Source organism: Cyphellophora attinorum (assembly GCF_001299255.1).
Source record: "Cyphellophora attinorum strain CBS 131958 chromosome Unknown Contig1, whole genome shotgun sequence".
Lineage (NCBI taxonomy): Eukaryota > Fungi > Ascomycota > Eurotiomycetes > Chaetothyriales > Cyphellophoraceae > Cyphellophora > Cyphellophora attinorum.
The window spans coordinates 1,912,241-1,934,801 of NW_017253229.1; the positions used below are offsets into that span (position 1 = coordinate 1,912,241).

General features: G+C 54.0%; 6 protein-coding genes across 6 annotated transcripts; 4 read left to right on the top strand and 2 right to left on the bottom strand.

Moving 5' to 3' along the window:
* Positions 1–734: 734 nt before the first annotated feature.
* On the bottom strand, positions 735–2,911 carry AB675_974 (Ran-specific GTPase-activating protein 30; the record flags this gene model as incomplete). The annotated part of the gene is made up of 2 exons (XM_018150313.1): positions 735–2,073; positions 2,121–2,911. 2 exons carry the CDS (start codon positions 2,909–2,911, stop codon positions 735–737), a joined length of 2,130 nt encoding a protein of 709 aa, XP_018005796.1.
* Positions 2,912–3,407: 496 nt separating this feature from the next.
* Positions 3,408–5,507, top strand: AB675_975 (Eukaryotic peptide chain release factor GTP-binding subunit; the record flags this gene model as incomplete). The annotated part of the gene is made up of 2 exons (XM_018150324.1): positions 3,408–3,541; positions 3,716–5,507. The coding sequence occupies 2 exons, from the start codon at positions 3,408–3,410 to the stop codon at positions 5,505–5,507; spliced, it is 1,926 nt and encodes a 641-aa protein (XP_018005357.1).
* A 359-nt stretch (positions 5,508–5,866) lies between these two features.
* Positions 5,867–7,233, top strand: AB675_976 (uncharacterized protein; the record flags this gene model as incomplete). Its single annotated transcript, XM_018150334.1, has 2 exons — positions 5,867–6,818; positions 6,896–7,233. 2 exons carry the CDS (start codon positions 5,867–5,869, stop codon positions 7,231–7,233), a joined length of 1,290 nt encoding a protein of 429 aa, XP_018005980.1.
* A 392-nt stretch (positions 7,234–7,625) lies between these two features.
* AB675_977 (54S ribosomal protein L17, mitochondrial) lies at positions 7,626–10,543 on the top strand (the record flags this gene model as incomplete). Its single annotated transcript, XM_018150343.1, has 6 exons — positions 7,626–7,710; positions 7,760–7,793; positions 7,844–7,951; positions 8,006–8,643; positions 9,522–10,144; positions 10,196–10,543. 6 exons carry the CDS (start codon positions 7,626–7,628, stop codon positions 10,541–10,543), a joined length of 1,836 nt encoding a protein of 611 aa, XP_018005527.1.
* Positions 10,544–12,424: 1,881 nt separating this feature from the next.
* On the bottom strand, positions 12,425–19,445 carry AB675_978 (Acetyl-CoA carboxylase; the record flags this gene model as incomplete). The annotated part of the gene is made up of 8 exons (XM_018150354.1): positions 12,425–13,177; positions 13,228–13,638; positions 13,701–14,670; positions 14,715–15,697; positions 15,751–16,273; positions 16,327–18,974; positions 19,033–19,203; positions 19,257–19,445. The coding sequence occupies 8 exons, from the start codon at positions 19,443–19,445 to the stop codon at positions 12,425–12,427; spliced, it is 6,648 nt and encodes a 2,215-aa protein (XP_018005438.1).
* Positions 19,446–20,839: 1,394 nt separating this feature from the next.
* AB675_979 (Guanine deaminase) lies at positions 20,840–22,255 on the top strand (the record flags this gene model as incomplete). Its single annotated transcript, XM_018150365.1, has 1 exon — positions 20,840–22,255. The coding sequence occupies one exon, from the start codon at positions 20,840–20,842 to the stop codon at positions 22,253–22,255; it is 1,416 nt and encodes a 471-aa protein (XP_018005608.1).
* Between the last annotated feature and the right edge of the window lie 306 nt (positions 22,256–22,561).

Consider the following 22,561-nt stretch of genomic DNA (forward strand, 5'->3'; position numbering starts at 1 on the left):
ATCGCCGACTGTTACCTGCATATAAATATCGTGCAATATTGTGTAGCTTAGTGATGACTAGGTAATAGTAATGCTTCGATGCGAATCCAATACCTGGATGGTTGAGCCAGGTCATAAATATTCACGGAAGCCGGGTGACGAGTCTTTCCGCACGATCGCCGGAAGAAACTATGCACAATGAATACGACTGCAGCGACAAGCTCAATCAACCAAATCTTACGTCGTCCTCCAAGGAACGGCAAAGAATAAGGTCACATGCACACATGAATACGTAGAAAGAAGTATGGAAGCTGAGGCCTTCTTGTCATGTGGTGTTGTCAGTGACCAATCGCGTTTTGTCATCCGGTCTCGTCTAGTGAAATGAGACTGTCATCCGGTCCCGTGGGAGGCTTATCGTCCGGTTTTTGTCATCCGGCATCATCTGACGGCCCCTCAATCTCATCGTTGCTTCTTTCCGCGTCTTGCATCCGATTTCTGCCCTATGAATCGTTTTCTCGATATATGTAAGGGCCGACGACTCGACTAGCAGCTCGGCGAAGATCCATCACCTTTGGTAAACTTGACACGCGTTTGCAGCAGTATTCAGGTTTCAAACGAAGATTGAACATAAATTGTTGGCATTGCTCGACATGGGTATCTAACGCTATGGTATCGCGATCGACTTCGTAATTGCAGAAACTGCACACGGCAAAGTGCGTGGTGCGAGGCATCTCGATGACGCCGCGACCCTAGACTCAAGGATTTCTCGTGGTCGGCCCTTCCTGTGCATCTACACTCGCCGGACTCGTCCCTAGACCCTCGTCGCTTCGCCCCGTCATAGGCCTCAACGGGCTGCCGCGGTTCTTTGGACCCTGCTGCTCGAGGCTATTGTCCCTCCTGAGCCATTGCTGTTTCGGTGCCTTATTCTGCAGCGGACTCGGACTTGCTCCGGAGGGAGGCGGACTCAGCATGCTGGTCTCTGCGAGACGCGGCGTGCTTGTTCGCGTCGTCTGGGGGCCGCTTTGGATCCAGCCGTCGTTGTAGCTCTGTCTGCGACTTCCTCCGGCACTGCTAGTGCTGCTGGGCCGTCCGGTCAGGCTTGGTCTGCCATTCGGTCGGTGGCCATCATAGCCATTGTGGTATGGAGCCGGACTATTTCTCCTGCTACCACTTCCAGGTTGCAGCGGACTCCACCCATCATACGCGCCATCTTCGCCATTTGATTGAATGTATTCCTCTCCCCTCCTCTTCACAGGACTCTCATCATACGGATCCCAACCCACCCGCCGTCTGGCATCCTGTCTGACCGCCTGTCGATACGCTTCGTTTCCGCCTGCGCCTGTCGAGGCTGACTCTTCGAGGAAGAAGTTGAGTAGCTCGTCTGTGATGGAGAGATGTGATTGTTGCTGGAATTGCTGGAGGGCAGTGAGGCGCAGGAGGAGTTCGAGGAGGGAGAGGGAGGTCGCGATCTTGTTCTGCCACTGCGGTGGCGGTGGTGGTGCGGTGGCGGTTGAGATCTGAGACTGAGTGAAGGCGTAATTGTCGGAAGATGAGGGAGAGGGAGAGGAAATGTGCATGGAAGCAATGTGCTCGTCGAGGGACCGAGTGGGCTGTATGCCGGCAAGGGAGGTGTCTGTGACGTCGCCAAAGTCGTCGGATAGGTCGTCGTCCGGAGCGGCTTCGGTGTAGACTTCGAAGGCCATCCATTCGGGGTCGAGAGAGGGTGGGAGACGCCAGGGGTCTGGTTGTGCGGTCGTGAGTTTGTGAGTGCCATTCAGACTGGGACTGTGGGGATTATCTTCTGTGCCGTCTTCATCGGCTTCTTGCTCCGCCGTGCGACGCGGCGGAACTGCATTCAGGTCACGCTTGAGTAACAGGACGGGCTGGTTGGTTTCAGCATCTGTGCCGATGTTGAGGACCTTGCTCGTGTCGGCGTAGAAGATCTTGGAGATCTCGTGGATGGGAATCATCTCTCGGATGCCAGCGAGGGGTACGTCTTCGAAAGGTCCGGGCTGTGCTTGCCCGTCGTCGAAGTCGTGTGCTCGGTCATCGTCTAGGTCTTCGATGATCATGATCTGATAGGCGTACTCGTCGCTGCGGGCCTCGGCATGATGCTTTCTGAATTGTAGACTGGTCTAGACGAGGAGTTGATTTCGGAGCTGGCCAGAGGTGTAGACCCAGGGCTTGCGTTGAGGACTACATCCAGTGGAACTCGTCGCAGCTTGACACGTGCTTTGTGCATTACTTCCTTCCAGGTAGTTTCGCGGATTTCGTCCTCCGACTGTGGTCTGTTATGACCAGCGAAGAGCATGTAGACAGTCAAGGTGAAGGTGGGTCCGATCTGCACTGCAGTGTGCGGTGACATGGCATACTGAGTATCCCCGGTTGTCAGAAAGGTGCTTGCTTGTAGCAGTCTTGATGGCGAGACCGTGTGAGGAAGATTCGAGGACAGACTGACCCCTGAGGTAGTGATGGCGAGATTGATGAGGGGTATAGCGTCCTCTATCCGGCTGAGCAAGGTCTTGATATCGATGGTGATGCCTTTCAGCTCCAACTCGTGCTGTGATCTTGCTGCGGCGCTGGTTTGAGACGTACGAGAGTCCTGCTCAGACGCCTGGGCGGCACTGGCGAGGCGTTGTCCGAGTGCTTGGATCTCGAGCCGGAGTTCTTTGGTCAGGGAAATGGCGGACTCTAGGGAGGTATTGCCTCTGGCCGCAATGAGCTCGATCATATCGATGGCAGGCGAGATGATCCGGATCTTATGGTGGAGGCGCTGTTGGAGAGCGTAGAGTTCGTCCTTGACGGCACTTCTTGGTGCATTGCTGAGCAACTTGTTGGACTGTCTAATGGCGTAGGACGCCGTGATGGCGATGCCCGATCTGATGGCATAGTTGATCGCCTGTGAAGTCACCTTTCCGAGTAGTAGGTCCATCTGGGCGGCCCCTATGCCTCATGAGGATCGCGGTCCACCGCTTTTACTGTGATTCTCCGATGTTTGCCTGTGGTGTGGCAGAGATTGAGAAACGCGTAATTTTCGCGTGCCTGTTGTGGCGGCGAGATGCCCTGACATACGCTCTGCTCGACCCCGGCCCGCTAGTAATGTTTGCGCGTTGGAAAGTCAGATCAGATGTTGCGACAGATTCACTCATATCGACAAACAAACTCCCCAAAATGAAGCCGCTACGTCATTGGTCGGGATTCGCCAAGACTTTCCGTGGGCGATGTGTCACGGTTCAAGGAACCAGGGTGGTGGGGCATAAGGACTACAATCGAGTCACTGTGACTAGACCTTTGTCAATTGTACATTCTTTGGTCCCTCAATTCCTTTGTCGCCGGATCATCTGCTTTGGTCGTACTCCAGCAGAGGCATACATATATCAGACCCTCTCTTTCCTCAGACTCGAGTGCCCTTTAGCGAAAAATTCAAGATGTCGGGCAACTACGATTCATGGGAAGATGCTGCGGATGAGGATCTCAGCCGGCAAGCGCAGAACATGAACATCAACGCCAATGCCAACACTTTCCGGCCAGGCGCATCCTCCTTCCAGCCTGGTGCCTCCGCGTTCCAACCTGGCCAGCAGCAGTTTCCACAATATGGCCAACAGCAACAATATGGTGGCGGCTACGGCCTACAGCAGTACCAACAGTACCCACAATATGCTCAGCAGGGCGGCTACGGGCAGCAGCAATACTCACAGTACCAACAGCAGCCTCAGCAACAGCCCAACAACCAGAGTGGGCAGTTCGCCGCCTTCAACCAGAGTCCTGGCAGTTTTCAACCACGACAAGGTGCGCCGATAAGTATCGCTAAACGAGGTGGGAACGATGGCGCCGCTCCTGCCGCCAACAACACACAGAGTACGCCTGCCTCTCAGCCTCCGAAGCCGGCTGCGGCTGCGGCTCCGAAGGCGAAGGTGCTCTCCATAGGTGTACCAGCACCTCCCAAGACCGAGACCAAGAAGGCCGATCCCAAACCCGATACGAAGAAAGCAGAACCGAAAACAGAAGCCAAAAAGATGGACACGGCGGAAGCCACACCTGCCGAGAAGGCAGCCAAAGTCGCAGCAACCAAAGCAGTCGCACCAAAAGCATCTGGCCGAACCTCGCCATCGCCATCCTCGGGCAAGAATTCGCCAACGCCAGGCGAATCTACAAAGAAGGGTACAACAGCAGCAGAACTGCTCAAAGAGCAGGCGGCCGAGGTTGATCAGTCTATCTTGGAAGAAATGTATGGCAAGGAGCACGTGAATATCATTTTTATCGGCCACGTTGACGCAGGGAAATCTACACTCGGCGGCCAATTGCTCATACAGACGGGCATGGTCGATGAAAGGACACTACAGAAGTACAAGAACGACGCCAAGGATGCTGGAAAGGAGACTTGGTACATCAGTTGGGTCATGGATCTGAACAAGGAAGAGCGTGCTAAGGGCAAGACTATTGAGGTTGGCCGCGGCTTCTTTGAATCAACCAAGCGACGCTATACTATCCTCGATGCTCCCGGTCACAAGACGTACGTTCCAAACATGCTGAGTGGTGCATCACAAGCCGATATCGCCGTCCTGGTTATCTCAGCTCGAAAAGGAGAATTCGAAACAGGCTTCGAAAAGGGAGGACAGACCCAGGAGCACGCTATGCTGATCAAGACCACTGGTGCCAAGGAGCTCGTTGTGGCCGTCAATAAGATGGATGATCCTACAGTCGAGTGGGCACAAGAGCGGTACGACGAGATCGTTGGCAAGTTGAAGCCATGGCTGAAGAAGAAATTCGCTTTGGATGCCACGTTCATTCCATTATCCGCGCAGACCGGTCTGGGCGTCAAGGAGCGCGTTCCTGCATCAACAGCCAAGTGGGTCAAGAGTCCTTCACTACTCGAGCTACTAGACGGCATGGACAAGCTCGAACGAAATCTGAGTGCGCCTTTCATGATGCCTGTGGGAGCGAAATATCGCGACATGGGTACCATGATGGAAGGCCGTGTCGAAACTGGCGTCATCCAGAAATCTGGCACATACATCATGATGCCAAACAGAGAAGAGGTTGCAATTTCGGCGCTTTACGGCGAGACTGAAGAAGAAATCCCATACGCTGGTGCAGGTGATCAGGTTCGTATGCGAGTTCGAGGCATCGAGGAAGAGGATATCTTGCCCGGCTTCGTGCTATGCTCGCCAAAACGTCCAGTCAACTGCGTCAAAGAATTTGAGGCTCAGATCACTATCGTGGAGCTAAAGTCCATCCTGTCAGCTGGCTTCAATTGTGTGCTCCACGTCCACGCTGCAACTGAAGAGGTCACCTTCGCAGCTCTTCTACACAAGCTGGAACCCAGGACCGGACGGAAGAGTAAGAAGCCACCACCATTCGCAGCAAAGGGCCAGAACATCATTGCTCGGCTCCAGGTCACCAGTGGCAGCGGCAAAGTCTGCTGCGAGCTCTTCACCACGCATCCTCAGCTCGGTCGTTTCACCCTGCGAGACCAAGGACAAACGATTGCTGTTGGCAAAATCACGAAGCTCATTTTTGACGAGTAAGATCTTGGTGTGGAGGACATTTCTTAGGAGCATTAGTGGAGGAGATCCTGACAGGTAGGCATTCTTCACGACTGAAGGGTCGGCCTAGATATGATGCGAATGCTTGAAGATGATGTAGACAGATGACTCATCTCCGTAGAGAAAATAAGACGCATTGCATGAACGACCAATATGCCCCTGAATAGATACACCTTGTTGCCTTCTCGATGCCTTTTTCGCTGCCCCATGAGGTGACGTGCGGGGAGTTCAGCCTCGGATCCCCCAGACAACACCAGGAGTCCTTGATACATCGACGCCCAGTGCGTGTCGCAACGACGCTCGACTTCATTCCCTGCAACCCTCCCTTCAAGTAATCTACAATGGATCTCGCCTACGCCAACGAACAGATCTACGCGCCCTCCGACCGTGCCGCAACGCCCACCCCTCCCAAAGACACCGCCGATGCGCCCACACCCAAACCCGAAGCCGATTCTTCCTCGCCACGTCCAGACTTGTCCACTGAGCTCTCAGAGACATTCAAGGCCTTCTCGAACTCGCCCTGGGGTGCCAAGTTGGGCGGCTTCTGGGGCAATGTTCAGAAACAGAGCCAGAGCTACTACAGCGAAGCGGTCAAGGAAGTCGGGGACTTGCGGACGGATGCGATCAAAGGGCTCACCAACCTTCAAGAGAACCTCGCGAACAAGACACGGAGTCTAAGTATCACTGAGAAGGATGCTGCTGCTCAGACTACTGCTACCGACGCCGCACCGTCAGAGCCGTCTACTGGCGAGGCCGACAAACCCCCAACAACCGAAGGAGAAGACACGGAGACCTTCCTCGCACGCTTTCGCATCGAAGCCGCCACGCGACTGAAACAAGTGCAAGCGGCCGAAGAGGCCGCAGACGAAGCCCTTCTACGCTTTGGCACCAACATCCGCAACTTCCTGCGCGATGCAGTGGCCGTCACAGCGCCCTCTGCTGACGACCAATCAAGCGAGGTCCTCTTCGAGAGCAAGGACTCCGCCGGCAAACGCGTGATCCACACCTCGCGCCTCGACGCACAATTACACGCCATTCACGCCAATCCCAAGGGTTTCGAGGAAGATCCCGAGGCAGGCGAGGATGGGCAATGGGGGAAGTGGAAGGCAGATTTTGATGTTGGGTCGAAGACGGACGCGATCGCACAGGATCTAGAGCGGTACCCCGAGTTGAGGTCTACAATGGAGCAGCTCGTCCCGGAGAAGGTCGAGTACGGGGACTTTTGGAGGAGATACTACTTCCTACGGCATATACTGGAGGTGCAGGAAGAGCGGAGGAGAGAGTTGTTGAAGGGTGAGTGCTATCTTTCCCTGCGTGGAAACCAGTTATCCGGGCTCCCAACTTTGCTGACCAAGTCTCCAATCACACAGCGTCGGCGAAAGCAAACGAGAATGAAGAAGTCGGCTGGGATTCCGACGACGAAGACACGCCCTCCACAGCACCCGTAACGAAACCCACATCCCTCACGATCAACCCACCCGCCAACTCCTCAACCACAACCCTCACACAACCACTACCTCCACAAGCCACGCCCAAAGCAACAACGAGCACACTGCAGCCCGAGCCGCAAGCCCGCCGGTCGCACGACGAGAAATCCGTTGCGGATAGTGAGGCTAGCTATGATATTGTGAGTGGTGCGGTGAGTCGGGTGGCGAGTAGTCCGAAGGAGAAGAAGGGGAAGGAGAGTGATGAGGAGGACTGGGAATGAGCTGGGTGAGTCGGTGGGTGGGTTTTGCTGTGATAAGAAGTGGCGAGTGGGCGATGGAAATGAAACGAGGATTTATACCCACGAGCTGTTGGCGTTAGGAGTCATCATCATCGTGGACAAGGCGATTGCGATGGGTGCCATCAGGGCTAGGTCATTCACAAGCCATCGATCACAAACGGGTCAGTGACTTGAGCAAGATGAAGTCAGGCCTTGGGGCCAGTGAGTGGCATCTATGCACAGCCAAGCTTCACGTGCAACTAATGTGACACAACCGGTTCGAATCTGTCTGTATAGGCTGTTGATTCGCGTGATGGATATTCGACTAAATATGTTTCTGATCTTACCGCGATTGCAACGAAGCACGTCTGGTTCTCAAAACTTGCACTATCAAGATGATGCGTAGAGCGACTGTATTGCTGCTCGCAGCAGCAATTTGCCTTTTCCCACTGATAAGTGCGGCCAGTGCGAGAAGACCAGGTGAGTGGCCTCTTCTGCATCCGAAGCAGCTTCGCTAATGTTCATACAGTTCATCTCGGCATCGATCTCGGCCAGGAAATCATGTAAGTCGGTACCCTTCATACCAACTCACAATTCCTAAACCTACCTCTAGATCCGTGGCATACTTCGACAATGGCGTTCCCGTTATCGCGGCAGAGTTTCCAGGAAACAACACATACATCGACTACTTACAACGCCTCGCATCCGAACCATATCCAAGGTTAGCAGAGCGATCAATGGCGTGACTTCCGACCACAGCTGACCTGATCCGCAGACCTGATGACGAATATGAGACTCGGTTTCCTAATTCCATCCGTCTGATGCTGTCAGAAATTCTACAACGGGCTGTCGCGGCCGGCGCAGAGCATGCTGGGACGGAAGCAAAGATCGGAATCATCTCCATTCCGTCCAGATCACGCGGCCTGAGGTGGTACATCGTCAACATGATAGCTGAGGAGACCGACAAGAACATCCTACCAGAGCATACGTACGAGGACTTTGCCTACGCTATCGTGCGGTCTTCCCACATTCTGCCTAGCTACACATACCCCGAGGATCACTGTTTCCGCGCACGGAATGTTGGGAGGGACGTTCCGGAGAACAGAGATGAGGAAGTGCTTGTCGTGGAGGTATCGTTTGGAAAGATCGCTATCAACTCGTGTTGGGTCTCGGACCATGATGGAGTGATCTGTGGATCTCCTGTGGTGGTGCAAGGGGTCGGGCAAGAGTTTTCAAGAGCAGTCAGCGAAGTCGCTGACTCGAAGACCTCGGCCGTCTTGCTAGCAGGGCAGATATCGGATACCCTGGCTCACGAGCTGAAGCTAGCTATCAGCTCTGCGGTACCGTCACTTGCAGACAAGATCAAGGATCCGGCTACCAGCTATCAGCAAGTCGCTGTCATCGGCGCTGCGTGTGAGGCACAAAGATGGGGACCTTGGGAAGGTCATCACGATGAGTTGTGATAATGGGCCAACGCCTAACAACACCCATGTATGGGACTGCTCCTCATCAATCAGCGCAAAGTCCGGAAGGAGCATTCCAAGGCAGGCCACTGCTGCGTCGAAAGAAATTGATGATCGAAGGATCGTGGCATGCAGCGGACTTGCTGCTTTGCATCAGCAAGTACCAACAGTATTGGCATTGTGTGGAATTACTATCTAAGAGAACTAGCACAATATTGCCATAGGTCCACCTAGCGAAAAAGATTCCCTCGTTCAATCTGGCATCGTATAAATGATCAAAATGCTGTGAGAGAGAAAGCGTTTGATGATAAGGAGATGCCGTAAACGTAGAGAGCACGAAAGAGCTGTGCTGCGTACCGGAAGCAAGTACGGCAGCAGGTTGCGGTCAGATACTCGCTGTCTGCATCGAAGGCAGTAAGTCATCGATGTATCATGAATGTGGCTCCTGCCACGCTGCATCAGCAGTCGCATGTAGTGGCTCGCAGCCATTCAAGAAAAGACGATGGCATACACGAGGAAGCAACAACGAAATCGATTTTTGACGTGTGGTAAGGCTGCATATCAAGCTAAACCTCTTTGAGAACAACTTTTTTGGACCAAGCGAATGTCAAATGTCCATCAAGTCTGCCTCATAGTCAGTCTCCTCTCTTGCACAGACCATGGCACCCCGATCGCGAGGTCTCGAGCGCGTTCTAGCATCCGCAGGTGTAGCCAGACGAACTCCGAGCCTTTCGATAGCAGATCGATGCCCAGCGCCCTTTAGCCCAACGAGACCTGTATGCAGGTCATGCCGACAGACGATCGCCAAACGTAGTTACGCTTCGGCAGCTGTAGCGGAAGCAACAATCGAACCTCCGCCTGTATCACAAGTCACGCCAGATCAACCTCAAGCTGATATAGCAACGCAACCAAGATATGTGGTCAAAGCCGGCGTTCTCCTTAGTCGAGCACCTCTAATTACAGCCGATCCTCACCCATTCGAAAAAGCATACTATCTGTACCAACGACGTCTGAACGAAAGGACTGTACTACCATTCACACAATACTTCTACTACAAGCGCGGCTCGCCCGGTTTCGAGCACTGGCGAAAGAAGAAAGCAGAGCGTAGCGGAACTGCTGGGCGAGATATTGGGAACTACAATGCATATAAGGACGACAGCTGGAATGATGAAGTTCTTGTGGGCGACAGAACCGCAGATGCCGACACGACCATGAAGGTGTTGGTCGAAGAGGAGGGGAGAGGGACAGAGTTCGCCGCGCAGTCTGGACTGGAAGAAACGGCAGGTCTACGCCGAGTGACGGATGCGGACGAGGCGAATGATGTGCGGAGTCTGGAGAGGAGCCTGAGCAGGACTTTGTACCTGCTTGTGAAGGAGAAGGGCCGGGACGGGAAGCGCGACAACTGGATATTTCCAAGTGGTGCGCTGGCTGAGAGGGAGGGCATAGCTGAGGTAAGTGCATACAAAATTACTGGCTCGCGGTCTCGATGCTGATCAATACAGGCGGCAAAAAGAGTCCTTGACGAGACATGTGGACCAAATATGAACACTTGGCAGGTCGCTCGACATCCGGTCGGATACTACAACCTGCAATACAGCACTCCGGAGACGGCAACGCCGGAGAAAAGCACTTCGAAACCTCCATCTGAAATACCGTCAGTCCACGAGATAGCACCTACAGTGGGCGAGAAGACGTTCTTCATTAAGACTCGCATTTTCGCGGGACAGGCCGATGTGGACCAACCTACCAAGGCCTATGAGGATTTTGCATGGCTAGCCAAGGAGGAAATCGAGGCCAAGGTTCACCCGAGGTACTGGACGCGGGTCAAAAATATGCTTGTTGAGCAATAACGTCCGATCTGGGGGACGCACATCTTATCCCAGCCTGATACTCTTCGCGTTGAGGTCCAAGAGGAATCGCTCTCAGCAATGTAGATTATGTACGTGTACAGCGAAAGACGCTCAGAACTCATTACGATCTCCAGGTGCGGCTGCACAAAAGTCGCATATTCTTCTAGCATGGTTGCGACCATCCTGGAATATTGTTCATCTCGGAAACGGGAAATGACTATGCGGTCTCGCACCTTCCGTGCTCTAAGAAATCAGCCAGCAGAAATCCAACGGCAGGCACCCCGTCAATGCCGCGATGGCAGCAGACTTCTTACCTGCCGGGAACCGGCAGGAGCACTGCTCCGAATCCTGCCATACGATAGCGCTTGCCATATGCGTCAAGTGTGTCGGCTTAGATCAAGCCAAAAGGGAAGGGACTAGTTGGATGCACGGTCAAGTGGCTGCTATCTATATGTGACCACACTCTGCTCTGCTGCTGGCGACACGGTACTCGAGCCATTCATCTCACAACCTCGGTTCCACCAACCAACAGGTCGAGACGTCGTGACAGATCATCGAGCAGCAACCAACCGGATCTTTTTTCACGTGGCTGCATGCTAGAGAATCCAATGCAGTGTCTTGCCTCCCGTGCATGATGGTACATGCTCGTCCTCCTACACACCCTCGTTCCGGCGATGGCGAATCTGGTCGATCTGCGCATGGAATCTTGGGTCTGTGATGCGCTGTCGAGGCAGGTTGGACCTCGGAATCCAAGCTTGAGCCTCAAGCTCGGGGTCAGATAGCCGTTGTCTATCAGGCACGCAAAGCCGGACCATTAGGCTATGTTTGCAAGAGAGCTGTCATGAGCGAGGCACGTTGATTTTTCTCAGGTCAGCCATGATATTGGACACCTCGTGGAGCCAGTGATTGGAATGGAAAAATGCTATGTGTGCAGCCTAACTGAGCCAGGCGGCTACCCTTTTCCCTGGCGCAATAGTGCAGCTAGAGGAAAGAAGATATCATACGAAGTATATGCTTGGCGATCTAGATCTATTTCCAATTCTGACCATAGCGCCGTTCAAGTCCCACGGCAGGCAGAACTGACGAAAAGTCGGACACCAGACTGCGAATTCCTATGTTCGCGACGAACGGATTGCAAGTACAGTGCATCTCAAACAGGGAAGTCAGCATGCACGCACCTTCCTACCACTTGAGGTTTCAGGGAGGCAGGTACCGCCACAAATATAGTCGTCATCCGGTCTGGTCACGCACCTCGCCGAACGGTTTTCCACACTCTCCAAGAACCCAACCTGCCCTGATCTGCTCGAAGCTTGCTCCACTCCGTCGCACCTCCTCTTCTTGCCGCTGGTGTAGTTTTCCGCAACGACAGCTTCCGGCCCTTGACGAAGACCAACTTCCGTGGAGCCAGTTGACGGGGGCTGTGTTGACAAGACCGGATGACAACAGCTCTGTCGTCGAACCGGATGACAGAGTCCTTTTTGAACAGACCGGCTGACTACCTTTTGCTTGTGCGTCCTGGATTTGGTTTGCCACGGCCATGTCCAGAACCCTCCGTCCTTCACATCAATATCCGCTGTAACTCAAGGGCTTTCTGCGGTTGTATGTAGGGACACTCCCGGGGAATAATATCGAGGGACAATAGGACTGAGATTCGAGGGAAGTTGATCAGATGGTATACATATCTGAAAGCCTGACTCAGTTCACCTTCAGCAGGGTTGGCGCTCCTGCCTCACGCTCCCTGAGTCGGCGACAATCTAAACTGTCCCATCTTTCCCTCTTCCAAATAGCCATTCGTCGAAATTGGTGGACTGAGACATGCAATGATCAAAGAACGCCCGCTCGCTCCCCATGATCATCAATCAAACAAATGCCACCCACCACTCAGTTCCCCAACAAATACTTGATCAATCCCTCCCTCTCCCCAGTCGGCACCAGACTCAACACATCCTTGACCCCCCTCAATCCGCCATCCTTATTACTCATCAACAGATCCGCCACCTTCTTGCTCACTGCATCCGTCTTGACCGCATCAATCTTGGCATGCACCTCCTTCCGGTTTGCCTCGTAGTACTCGGCAACCTTCTTATCATCCCTATCAAACTCCACATCTAACAGTCCCGACCACGTCCGCAACATAGCAAGATGTTGCTCGCGTTGAGCGACTGACGCGGGCGACTGTGGCTGGACAGGTGCGCCACCCGCAGCAGCAGAGGCGGCGAGGCGGCGGAGGACGACTTCCTCAGACAATCTGCGGCGCAGACGCCAGTAGAAGAAGCGACGCGCGTTCAGCCATTTCAGCGGCATGCGGATTGTGCCTTTAGCTTCCATGCGGCCCGCACGATCGTGCAGGTCGGCGAATTGGAGAGCGATTTGTTGGTAGACCGGACCCAAGAGTTTCTCGCGCTCGTTCATCTTGGTCTTGATGTCGGTCTGCTGCTCGGAAGTGAGGCCCTTGGCGGAGAGTTGTTGACGGAGGGATGCGTATTGCTCGTCGAGGCGAGCCATTGTTTCGAGCTGCTTCTCGCGGCGGTATTTGATGCCGACGATGCCCTCTGGCTCGAGGACACCGCCACGGGAATCTTCGTCGGCGTACATTTCCATCATTTCGGGATTGATGGTTGGGTCAACAACGACCTGGGAACAGTCAGTAAGTACAACATGATGACAAGAATTGCAAGACTTACCCATGATCCACCACGAAGTTCTCCAAAAGGTGGAATGTAGACAAAGACTGGCTGCTCGTACTTCACGAGAGCGTCGACGATGTACGAACCGTACTTCAAGACCTCATTGTACATGTCGCGCTGACCACCAGAGAAACCACGCCAGTTGGCGAGGATCATCACAGGCAGTTGCTCACCGTAGTTGAAGTCCTTGAGTGCCTGTGCGGTCTTGAAAGCAGAGTTGGGGTACCAGACGCCACCGGCTTCTTGGGTCACCTGCTCGATGGAGTCTGGATTGGCAGCATCAGCTGGCGAAACGTTCTCAACAGATCGAGTCTCGACAGCAATAACACCCATGGGGATGCCGCCAAGGCGAGCACGACCAACGACGACGGTTCGGGCCCAACCGCCAAGAGCCTCCTGGAAGGAGTCCTTGTCGAAGAGACCGGACAAGAAGCCTCATCAGTCTGTTGACCAGCGATGAGGTGACGGACGTCGTAAGTCTTGCTTGTAGGGTAGAAGGAGATATCACGATCCCACACATCGACCGAAGGACTGATGGGAACCGGTTGTCCCTTCTTGTCCGGAATGAATGAAAGCCAGTCAACGATTTTTTGCACACCCTGAAAGTCGTCATCTGCAGTCATGTGAGACACACCGTTCTTGTACATGACCTGTGTGCCACCGAGCTGCAAGTTTGAGGTATAAACCTCGCGGCCGAGGAGCTTGTTGATGGCGGGCGCACCAGTGAGGATGATTGGCTGGCCCTCGATCTGGATGGCACGCTGACCAAGCCGAACCAGGTAGGCACCGATACCGACTGAGCGACAGGTGACGAGAGTCAAGGTGAAGATGTCCTCGTAAGCCTTCGCAGTCGCACCAGCGATGAGACCCGAACCGCGTAGACACTCAACACCAAGACCGTCCTTAGCACCGACGACGGTCGTGATGCGATGGCGGGTCTCACCATCATCAATAATCTCCTCGGTGATCACATCCTTTTCACTGAGTGCCTCACGCTTCTCGGGAGTGAGATAGAGATACTTGAAGCCAGCCCCCTGGTTTCCAGGATCATTCCAGGCGACAGAGAAGTGAGGGATGAGCTCATCAGCCATGCCAATGCGAGCACCGGAGTTGGCCGACAAGTAGATGCGAGGGATACCAAGCTTGCGAGCCAGCTCTGTACATTTGTTGAAAAAGCGATCCTCCTGAGGGCCGAATGAACCAATTTGGTAGGTGATATCGTTTGCGACAATAATGATCCGTCGACCACGAGGATACTCGGGCGTCTTAGCAGTGATGATCCAGCCGACCATACCGCAGTTGTTCAGCCCAGGAGGGCGAGCGACCTCAATGAGTCCATCAACTTCTGTGTCGAGGACGAGTTCCTGATACTCAATGCAGTTGCCAAGCTCAGGTCGAGTCTCTGACAGCGAAGGCGTGCCAGCAAGTGCGGCAGACCAGCTGTTAGCGATAGCTTGCCTGAACAGCTCAGGAAAATCGTAGACATATTGAGTACCATAAGATGAGCCTTATAACGCTTCGGCTGCAGCCACTCCTTCGTAGAGTATGGCGTTGAGACTGGCAGTAGGTGCATGGAACCAATCTTCTTGGTACCGCCAATGCTCTCGAAGATCCATTCGCCACTCCGTGATTTCTTCTCAACGTAGGTCTCGACATCAACGACAAAGCCGGATGTGTTTGTAATGATGACACGGAGAGGATAAGGCAGGCTCGATTCGGGATCTGTACACAGAATGCGAATCTCAGCGTGAGTGACGCGAAGGCGCCAGAGTCTGCGACCGAAGCGCTCCAAGAACCCAGCCAGTGCTTCTTCAACATCTCTTGGTACGAGTGGGAAGACTGGTGTGAAGTTGATGAAGATATGGTTGAGATCAGAGTTGTTGTTGCCAATGATCTCAAGTGCATCACAAATGTCGTTGACCAGACGGTCGGTCTCCGAGATCAGTTGGTCAGCAGTTGGGATCTCATCCTTCAAGCGGCCTGGACGAACAACGGCACGGGTGAAGTAGCGCTTGTCGACAGCCTTGTCACTTTCGTTGCTCTTGCCGATGGCCTCATACACGTGAATGTTCCGATTCTCGGTAAAAACGGGCTTGATCTTGAACTTCGAGAGACGTCCAAGCTCAAGCTGGAAGGCAAGCGCAGGCTCATTGTGGCGGATGGTCTCATCTTCTTCATAAGTGGGCCCACGGAAGGTGTAGTAGTCCGGATAGCTCCCGTTCTTGTGGCCACAGATGAATGTGATACGGCGCACATTGCGGGCGACCAGCTCCGACTTGGCCTCTTCGACAAGCTGTCGGCATTTCTGGAGGATCTCGTCATCGCTGGCATCTTCAATGTCTTTGATGGCAACGTTGAGAACACCAGTGAGATCATCCTCGTCCACAGGCTTTTGGGGCTTGCGTGCACCTTCAAGGCTTGGCATGAGACCCTTGCTCTTCGATTGAGCGGCTGACTTGGGGAAGACCTCAAGTGCACGAGCAATTGCCTCGTCAGCTTCGTCAAGGTACAGGCAGGTACAATGACACCCTTGCGAGTTGGCTCTTCATCTGCGGACAGCTTATTCAGATACGACAGGTCGCTAACGGATGTGATTCGTTTGAACGGGTTGTCGCGCTGAGATGGCGTGGAAGGCGCTGATGGGTAGGACGACGCCAGAGGCAAGCCAAATTCGGACTGACCGACTTTCCTCAGGACGAAATCCCAGGAGAAGAAGTAGGGTGTCTCGCCCTCGTTGTGGTGAGTAACTTCTTTGACGGTGTATGCACGGTAGGCGCGGCGGATGTACGTCTCCAACGCCGCCAAAGCAACCCACGGATCTTGGTGTGCAAAGAACAGTGGTAGCACATCGAAGACAGTGTGTGGTGAATCGACAACCTCTCTGAGCACGTCAAGATCTGGATCTCGATGATCCCAACCACTCTCGCCATACTTCGAGTCGATGACGGATGATTTGAGGATGTGCTCCATCTGGACGATCGCTCCTCCAATGATGGCAGAGCGGCCTGGACCAATGCCTCTCGAGCTTTGATGGTAACCTTCGCTGTCGAACGGGCCGAGAGCTCGGTCAATCGCTTCAGGGATGGCTTGAAGTACTTGCCCACATTACCGACACCTGGCTGATTTGGTCGGTAGAGGTCAAGGATAGCCACAATGAGGTTGTTCTTGGACTGCACCTTGGTGTGAGACAGTACAGTGTGGACCACAGCCAACGGATCGTCCTTGTGCTCTTCACGAAGCTTCAGGATGACGTCCTCGTCTCGGAGAGTACCTGATGAGAAGAGCTTCTCAACTTGCCAGTACTGATCGAGCAGCCCAGTGAAGACTGAGTATTCGTGGACCTTGAGGCCATCCGCGTACTTGTCGCAAATCGAGATCAAAGGTGCCAGAGTAGTCTTGAGAGCAGAAGTCTCCGCACGAGACAGGTTGTCCTCGCAGAACTTGTTGATGGTCTTGAGCAGCTGCTTGGCAGGGAACTCAGTCTTTCTCGAGTGAGCGCGGTCAACGATCTGGCCGATGAGTGAGTCCAGCTTCTGAGGCGTTCGCGAATGCAGAGCCGATGACTGGGCCTGCCACTCGCCATAGGGAAGCTCCGGATCACGGAGAACTTTGATGATCTCCTTCAAGGTCGCAGCCATGAGAACCTGGTTATCGAAGCCAAGAAGAATGTTCTGTAGGATGCTGTGCAGCAAAGCAAATCGCTGGGGTGGCTTGTTGCCGACAATCTGAGGAGGTCCGAGATCTGGCAGCTGGCCAGTGAAGTTTTGAGCCGTCTTGACTCGGGATGGGTCGTCCAGGGCGAGTATGCCAAGAATGTCGCCAGCCTCGAGAGTAGCTCCTGGTTGCTTGATGAATTGCACAATACCATCTTCTTGAGCAATCAAGGGCATGTACATCTTCATGACCTCAACTTCGGCGAATGCTTGACCCGCCTTGATGTGCTCGCCATTCTCGATGGTGAACTTGACCAGCTTGCCAGGAGATGGCGTACGCAGCTGAGTTGGATCGTTCTCCTGCTCCAACAAGCAGGTCTTGCTGTCCACGCTGATGCGAATGGCTGTCGCCTCTTCCTTCCAGTACAGAGAGTGCGATTTTCCAGCCAGAAGCATGAGGAGACCCCCATCAGCCAAAGCACGAACACCCACTGAGCACTTGGATCCGTTGATGAACATGTGGTAGCTGTCAAGGCTAGAGCGGGTGGCCGTGAACTTATACCTGTGTCCTTCATAAATGAAGTCGACAGGAAAGACGGTTCGCAGAACGTCCTTTGATGGCACCTGACCCTTCTCCAGCCCTTTGCGGTACTCCGCGATACAAGCTTCGCTAGCAAGGTGAGCCTTGGTGACAGCACCCGCCAAGACAGCCAGCATCGGGTCTGGTCGCTCCGCAGTCAGCTTGTTCGTGATCAACTGATCTAGCCAAGCTGTGGTGATAGTGTTGTCCTCAAAGGCGGGAGTCTCCAAGAGCTTGATCAAATATTCGACAGTGGTTCGGAAATCACCTCGAATGTTCAACTCTTTAAGCGCAACGACCATGTGTTTCCGTGACGCAGCTCGGTTCTCACCGTACGCGAAAATATGACCAAATTGAGAATCCGAGAAGCTGTGGATGCTGGACGCTGAAGAGACGGAGAAGTAACCCCAGACGTTGGAGCTTGACCTGAAATTGAGGTCGTGCATAGTACCGCTGGATGGCTTGAAGCCCTCACCAGGATCCTCAGAAGTGATACGGCAGGCTGTCGTATGGCCCTTGGGCTGCGGCCGACGCTGGGTCTTGAAGCTGCTTTCCTTTGTGAAGTGGAAATCGATTTCGGTCTGGGTGTGAGGATCGACTCCGTACAACAAGCGAATGTCACGGATGCGATGCAGAGGAATACCCATAGCAACCTGTAGCTGAGCAGCTGGCAGATTGACACCGCTGACCATCTCAGTCGTAGGATGCTCGACCTGGAGACGCGGATTGAGCTCGAGGAAGTAGAACTTGTCGTCCGAATGCGAGTACAGGTATTCGACCGTACCAGCAGAGACGTAGCCGACCAGCTGACCGAGCCGCACAGCAGCAGCTTCCATGTTGTGGAATGTATCCTGCTTCGCGATTGTGACCGGCGCCTCTTCAATAATTTTCTGATGTCTTCGCTGAACCGAGCAGTCTCGACCGAACAAGGAGATGTTGTTGCCGTACTGATCGGCCAGAAGCTGTACTTCCAAATGCCTGGCATTTCCAGCAAGCTTCATGATGAAGATGGGCGAGCCGGGAATTTCGCTTGCGGCCGCGTTATACAGGGAGGTGAACTCGGACTCGTTCTCGACTTTTCGGATACCCTTGCCGCCACCACCCTCAGACGCCTTCACCATGACTGGGAAGCCAATCTTCTTAGCAGCCGCAAGACCTTCTTCGGGTGAGTGGACGCAGCCCTTGTCGTATATATCATCTCTGACTGTGACAATGCCATCCTTGTCAACTTCGACTTCGTCAACGCCCTCGCCAGACCAAGGAATGCAGGGCACGCGAGCATGCTGTGCGACGATTGTGGAGGAAATCTTGTCACCCAGGGACCGCATAGCAGACCCAGGAGGTCCGATAAATATGATCTTCTTCGGCGAAGCTGCGAGGGACTCGGGGAGCTTGGGATTCTCGGAAGCGTGGCCCCAGCCGGCCCAGACGGCGTGTACGTTCATGCGCTCGGCAATATCGACGATGAGTTCAACGTTGGCATAGTTGTTGTTATTGGTACCTCCCGGGACCTGTCCGTTGTCAGTTTCTCGTCTCGTTTGGAGCCTTGTTACCGCGTTCTGGACCTACCTCGACGTATTGATCAGCCATACGGATGTAGTCGGCGTTTGCGGCCAAATCTTCTGGGGTGGCCATCACAGTGAACTGGATGGCCTTCTCGTCGCCGAACGTCTCGTAGGCCCATTTTCGTACTGATCTGATTTCCTTGACTGCTGCAATACCGTTGTTCGCAATGAGGACCTGCAAGATATCAGTTTCTCCAACATTCTTCATACTGGCTCAGGAGGACGCACGGATGTGATGACGGAGTGACCATCGCTGTTCTGCACAAAGTCCTTGACCTTGCTCGGAGGAGCCTTCTCGAGCTGGTTGCCGCCAATGAAGTGCGGCGAATTCGAGTGCAGATTATGGCGGGACTGCCAGGAGGACTGTGTCCCATTGGCCTTGGTGCCGTTGACACCGTTGACCGCGGGAGGAGCCATGCTGGGTACTATTTCCCAATGATCGGACGAAGAAAGACGGCGGTTCGCCAGATTGACCTGCTGAGCACCAACTTGATCGTGGGCTCAGGATCAGGTTGCGAGGAATGTTGTGGTCGTGAAAAAGGGGATCGGAGTGCGCCAACAAAACCGAAGCCCCTGCCGTTCAATGACCGGGAGAAGTAAGATGGAAGGAGTGAACCACTTCAACACTGTGTCGCTGTGAGGAAGGAATAGACAAGTGTGTCTGTCTATAGCAGGTAATATCAGAGGGTGGAAAGGTGAGGAGAATGTAAAAGTCTATGTGCAACGGGGAAATCGAGGAGGAGATGATGCTGGTGAAGTTGAGTATTTTGTTACAGCGATCAATCTAGTTACTAGTATCCTGTCGACGAGATCCGCGTTACCCACCCTACGATGGATTTGATTGCCTCGTCGACACCTACACCTTCCGAAGCACACGCATGAATGGCCGGCCCCAGACTGAGCGACAAGGAGAGTGTCGCCGGTATGTTGGATTGTGGTACATCCAATCGATGTCCGGCCCGATGACTGCGGCGCAACTGTTGTGCATCGTGCTTGTTGAATATCTTTTTTGGGCACGCCCGCGTCAGGAACCCTGCAGCTCAGCATCCCCAACTCGAACTCGCCCTGAGCCGAGCAACAATGACGTTCCTATAGCGGCCGACTGGAGCCCCCAAACACCTGTGTTGGGCTTAGTCGATCATATATTTAAGAATATCCGATTTGCCCCTCGCTGGTCTCCCCAACCAAAAAAATAAATCTCGTTCTCCAGTATTCAGCAAATCGACCTATACTCGTGTTCCCAGCAGAACAGCCATTTGCTGATCCGCAGGACCGTGACTCGGTCATGCGTGCCTGCAATAAGTACATCTCCACGTCCTGCCTCTTTCACAACTCCAAGACCGTGGTAGCATGTAGCGGAATGTCAGTGGCTTCTGATAAGGCACCGGACTCCGACCCAAATTATGCGGCGCCCTGGCTCGGGTATCGTATCGGAGCCCGTGGACTAGTCCTTAGCCAATAGAATCTGAGTCCTTCTGAACGACGATCATCAACAAGGCATCATCTGCGTACGAAGTACGACGTGCAAGTGTCAGGCGCTTCGACGGTGAGGTCGCAACAGGTGAGAGTGCGCTTGATGCGATGCAAACAGTCTAGAGCGTGGCAGTTGCTGCTTCAATTTCTTCTCCAATCCGTGCCAGTGGCAGTCGCGGCATCGACCCGATTCATGCCTTCAACAAGACTGCTCTAAAACTGCACCAATTATGCTGAAACTGAACATTTAAATGACAGCAACTCATTCATCGTGACCAGTGTCTAACTTCCGGGCTTCAATTCGCCATCCATCTTGAACGGCATTGACTACGGCCAATATGACCAGCCCACGGATTTCCCTGGCCTTCCATGGCACCGCAATCCACAGCTCATCAGTCAGCTCAATCGAAATCCTCGAGAACACGCTGATCACCGTAGACCAACAAGGCAAGATCACGAACTGCATACGACCCATATCTGCCCACGAAGTTCCCAGCACGCTCGCCCACCTCGACCCATCCTTCCCAGCACCATCCGTCCGCTACATCACCTTCCCATCCTTCCTGATCCCCGGCTTCGTCGACACACACAACCATGCACCACAGTATCTCCAGCGAGGCCTTGGCCAAGGAATGCACATCCTTGACTGGCTCTCCGCCATGACCTTTCCCAACGAAGCCCGCTTTGCCGACCCCGTATACGCACAACGCCTTTACGCCCGCGCCGTCTCCGCTTTCCTGAAGCAAGGCATAACCTGTGCATCCTACTATTCGTCTCTTCACGGTCCAGCCACCCGCCATCTCGCCGAAGCATGCCTCGCCCAAGGCCAGCGTGCCCTCGTCGGAAAGTGCAATATGGACCGTAACTCCCCACCCACCTACATCGAGCCCTCCGTCGAAGCCTCCCTGGCGGAAACAAAGGCTTGCATCGAGCACATCCGCCATATCGATCCGATAGGCAGCATGGTACGTCCAGTCCTTACTCCGCGCTTCGCCATCTCCTGCACTGCACCTCTCCTGTCCGGCCTGGGCGACCTAGCCACATCAGATCCTTCTCTAGCAATCCAAACGCACTTCAACGAAGCCCAACAAGAAGTCGACGCCACCCTTTCCCTCTTCCCAGAATTCAGCACCGAAGCACAACTCTACGAACACTTCAACCTCCTCGGCCCACGCACCATCCTCGCTCACTGCACGGTCATGTCACCTGATGACGGAACCGGCGAGATGGCCACCCTGAAACGCCTCGAATGCGGGATAGCCCACTGCCCGATAGCAAATACAAGTGTGGGCGGAGGATTCATGGCCGCACCGATCCGCACATTCCTGGACAAGGGAATCAAGGTCGGACTGGGTACCGATTCCGGCGGTGGTTGGAGCAGCAGTATCCTAGACGCGATACGTATGGCGATTGTGGTGAGCAATGCCAGAGAAGTGCAGAGCGGCGGAGTCGAGAAAGCGTTGAGTCCAGACGAGGTTTTCTACCTAGCTACGTTAGGTGGTGCGCGAGTCGTGGGTTTGGGTGATACAGTCGGCAAGTTCGAGGTCGGGAGAGAGTTTGACGCGTTAATCGTGCGGCCGAATGAGGTTCTCAGTAAGGAAGGCGAAGTCGTGAGCGAGGCAAATGGAGTCATGACGCCGGTCGAAACAGATGAGTCGTGGAGGTCGATCTGGGAGAAGTTCCTGGTCTCAGGCGATGATCGTAATATTGTCGAGGTGTTTGTGAAGGGAAGGTGTGTGAAGGCCTCCACGTAGGATCAGCATACAGAAACCGGGAGAAGTCAGTTCAATCCCCGTTCCAGCATGTGGCTTCTTCGTGCTTCAGCATACAGCAGGTGTTTCTGATCGTACGATTTGTGTTCCCGTGCCGTCGGATGCTGCTTTGTGTTCGTACTTCAACAACGCATCACCCAATGTCACGGGAGTGATCCATCGGGAACTACCAAGGCTGAGAGGGCGCTCTGGCATCAAGATCATCTCGCCGGTCGAGCCGGATCATAAAATGAGCCTCACCTAAGCCTCAGATGCTGACAAGAGACTGTAATGGATCTGAGGCTGGGG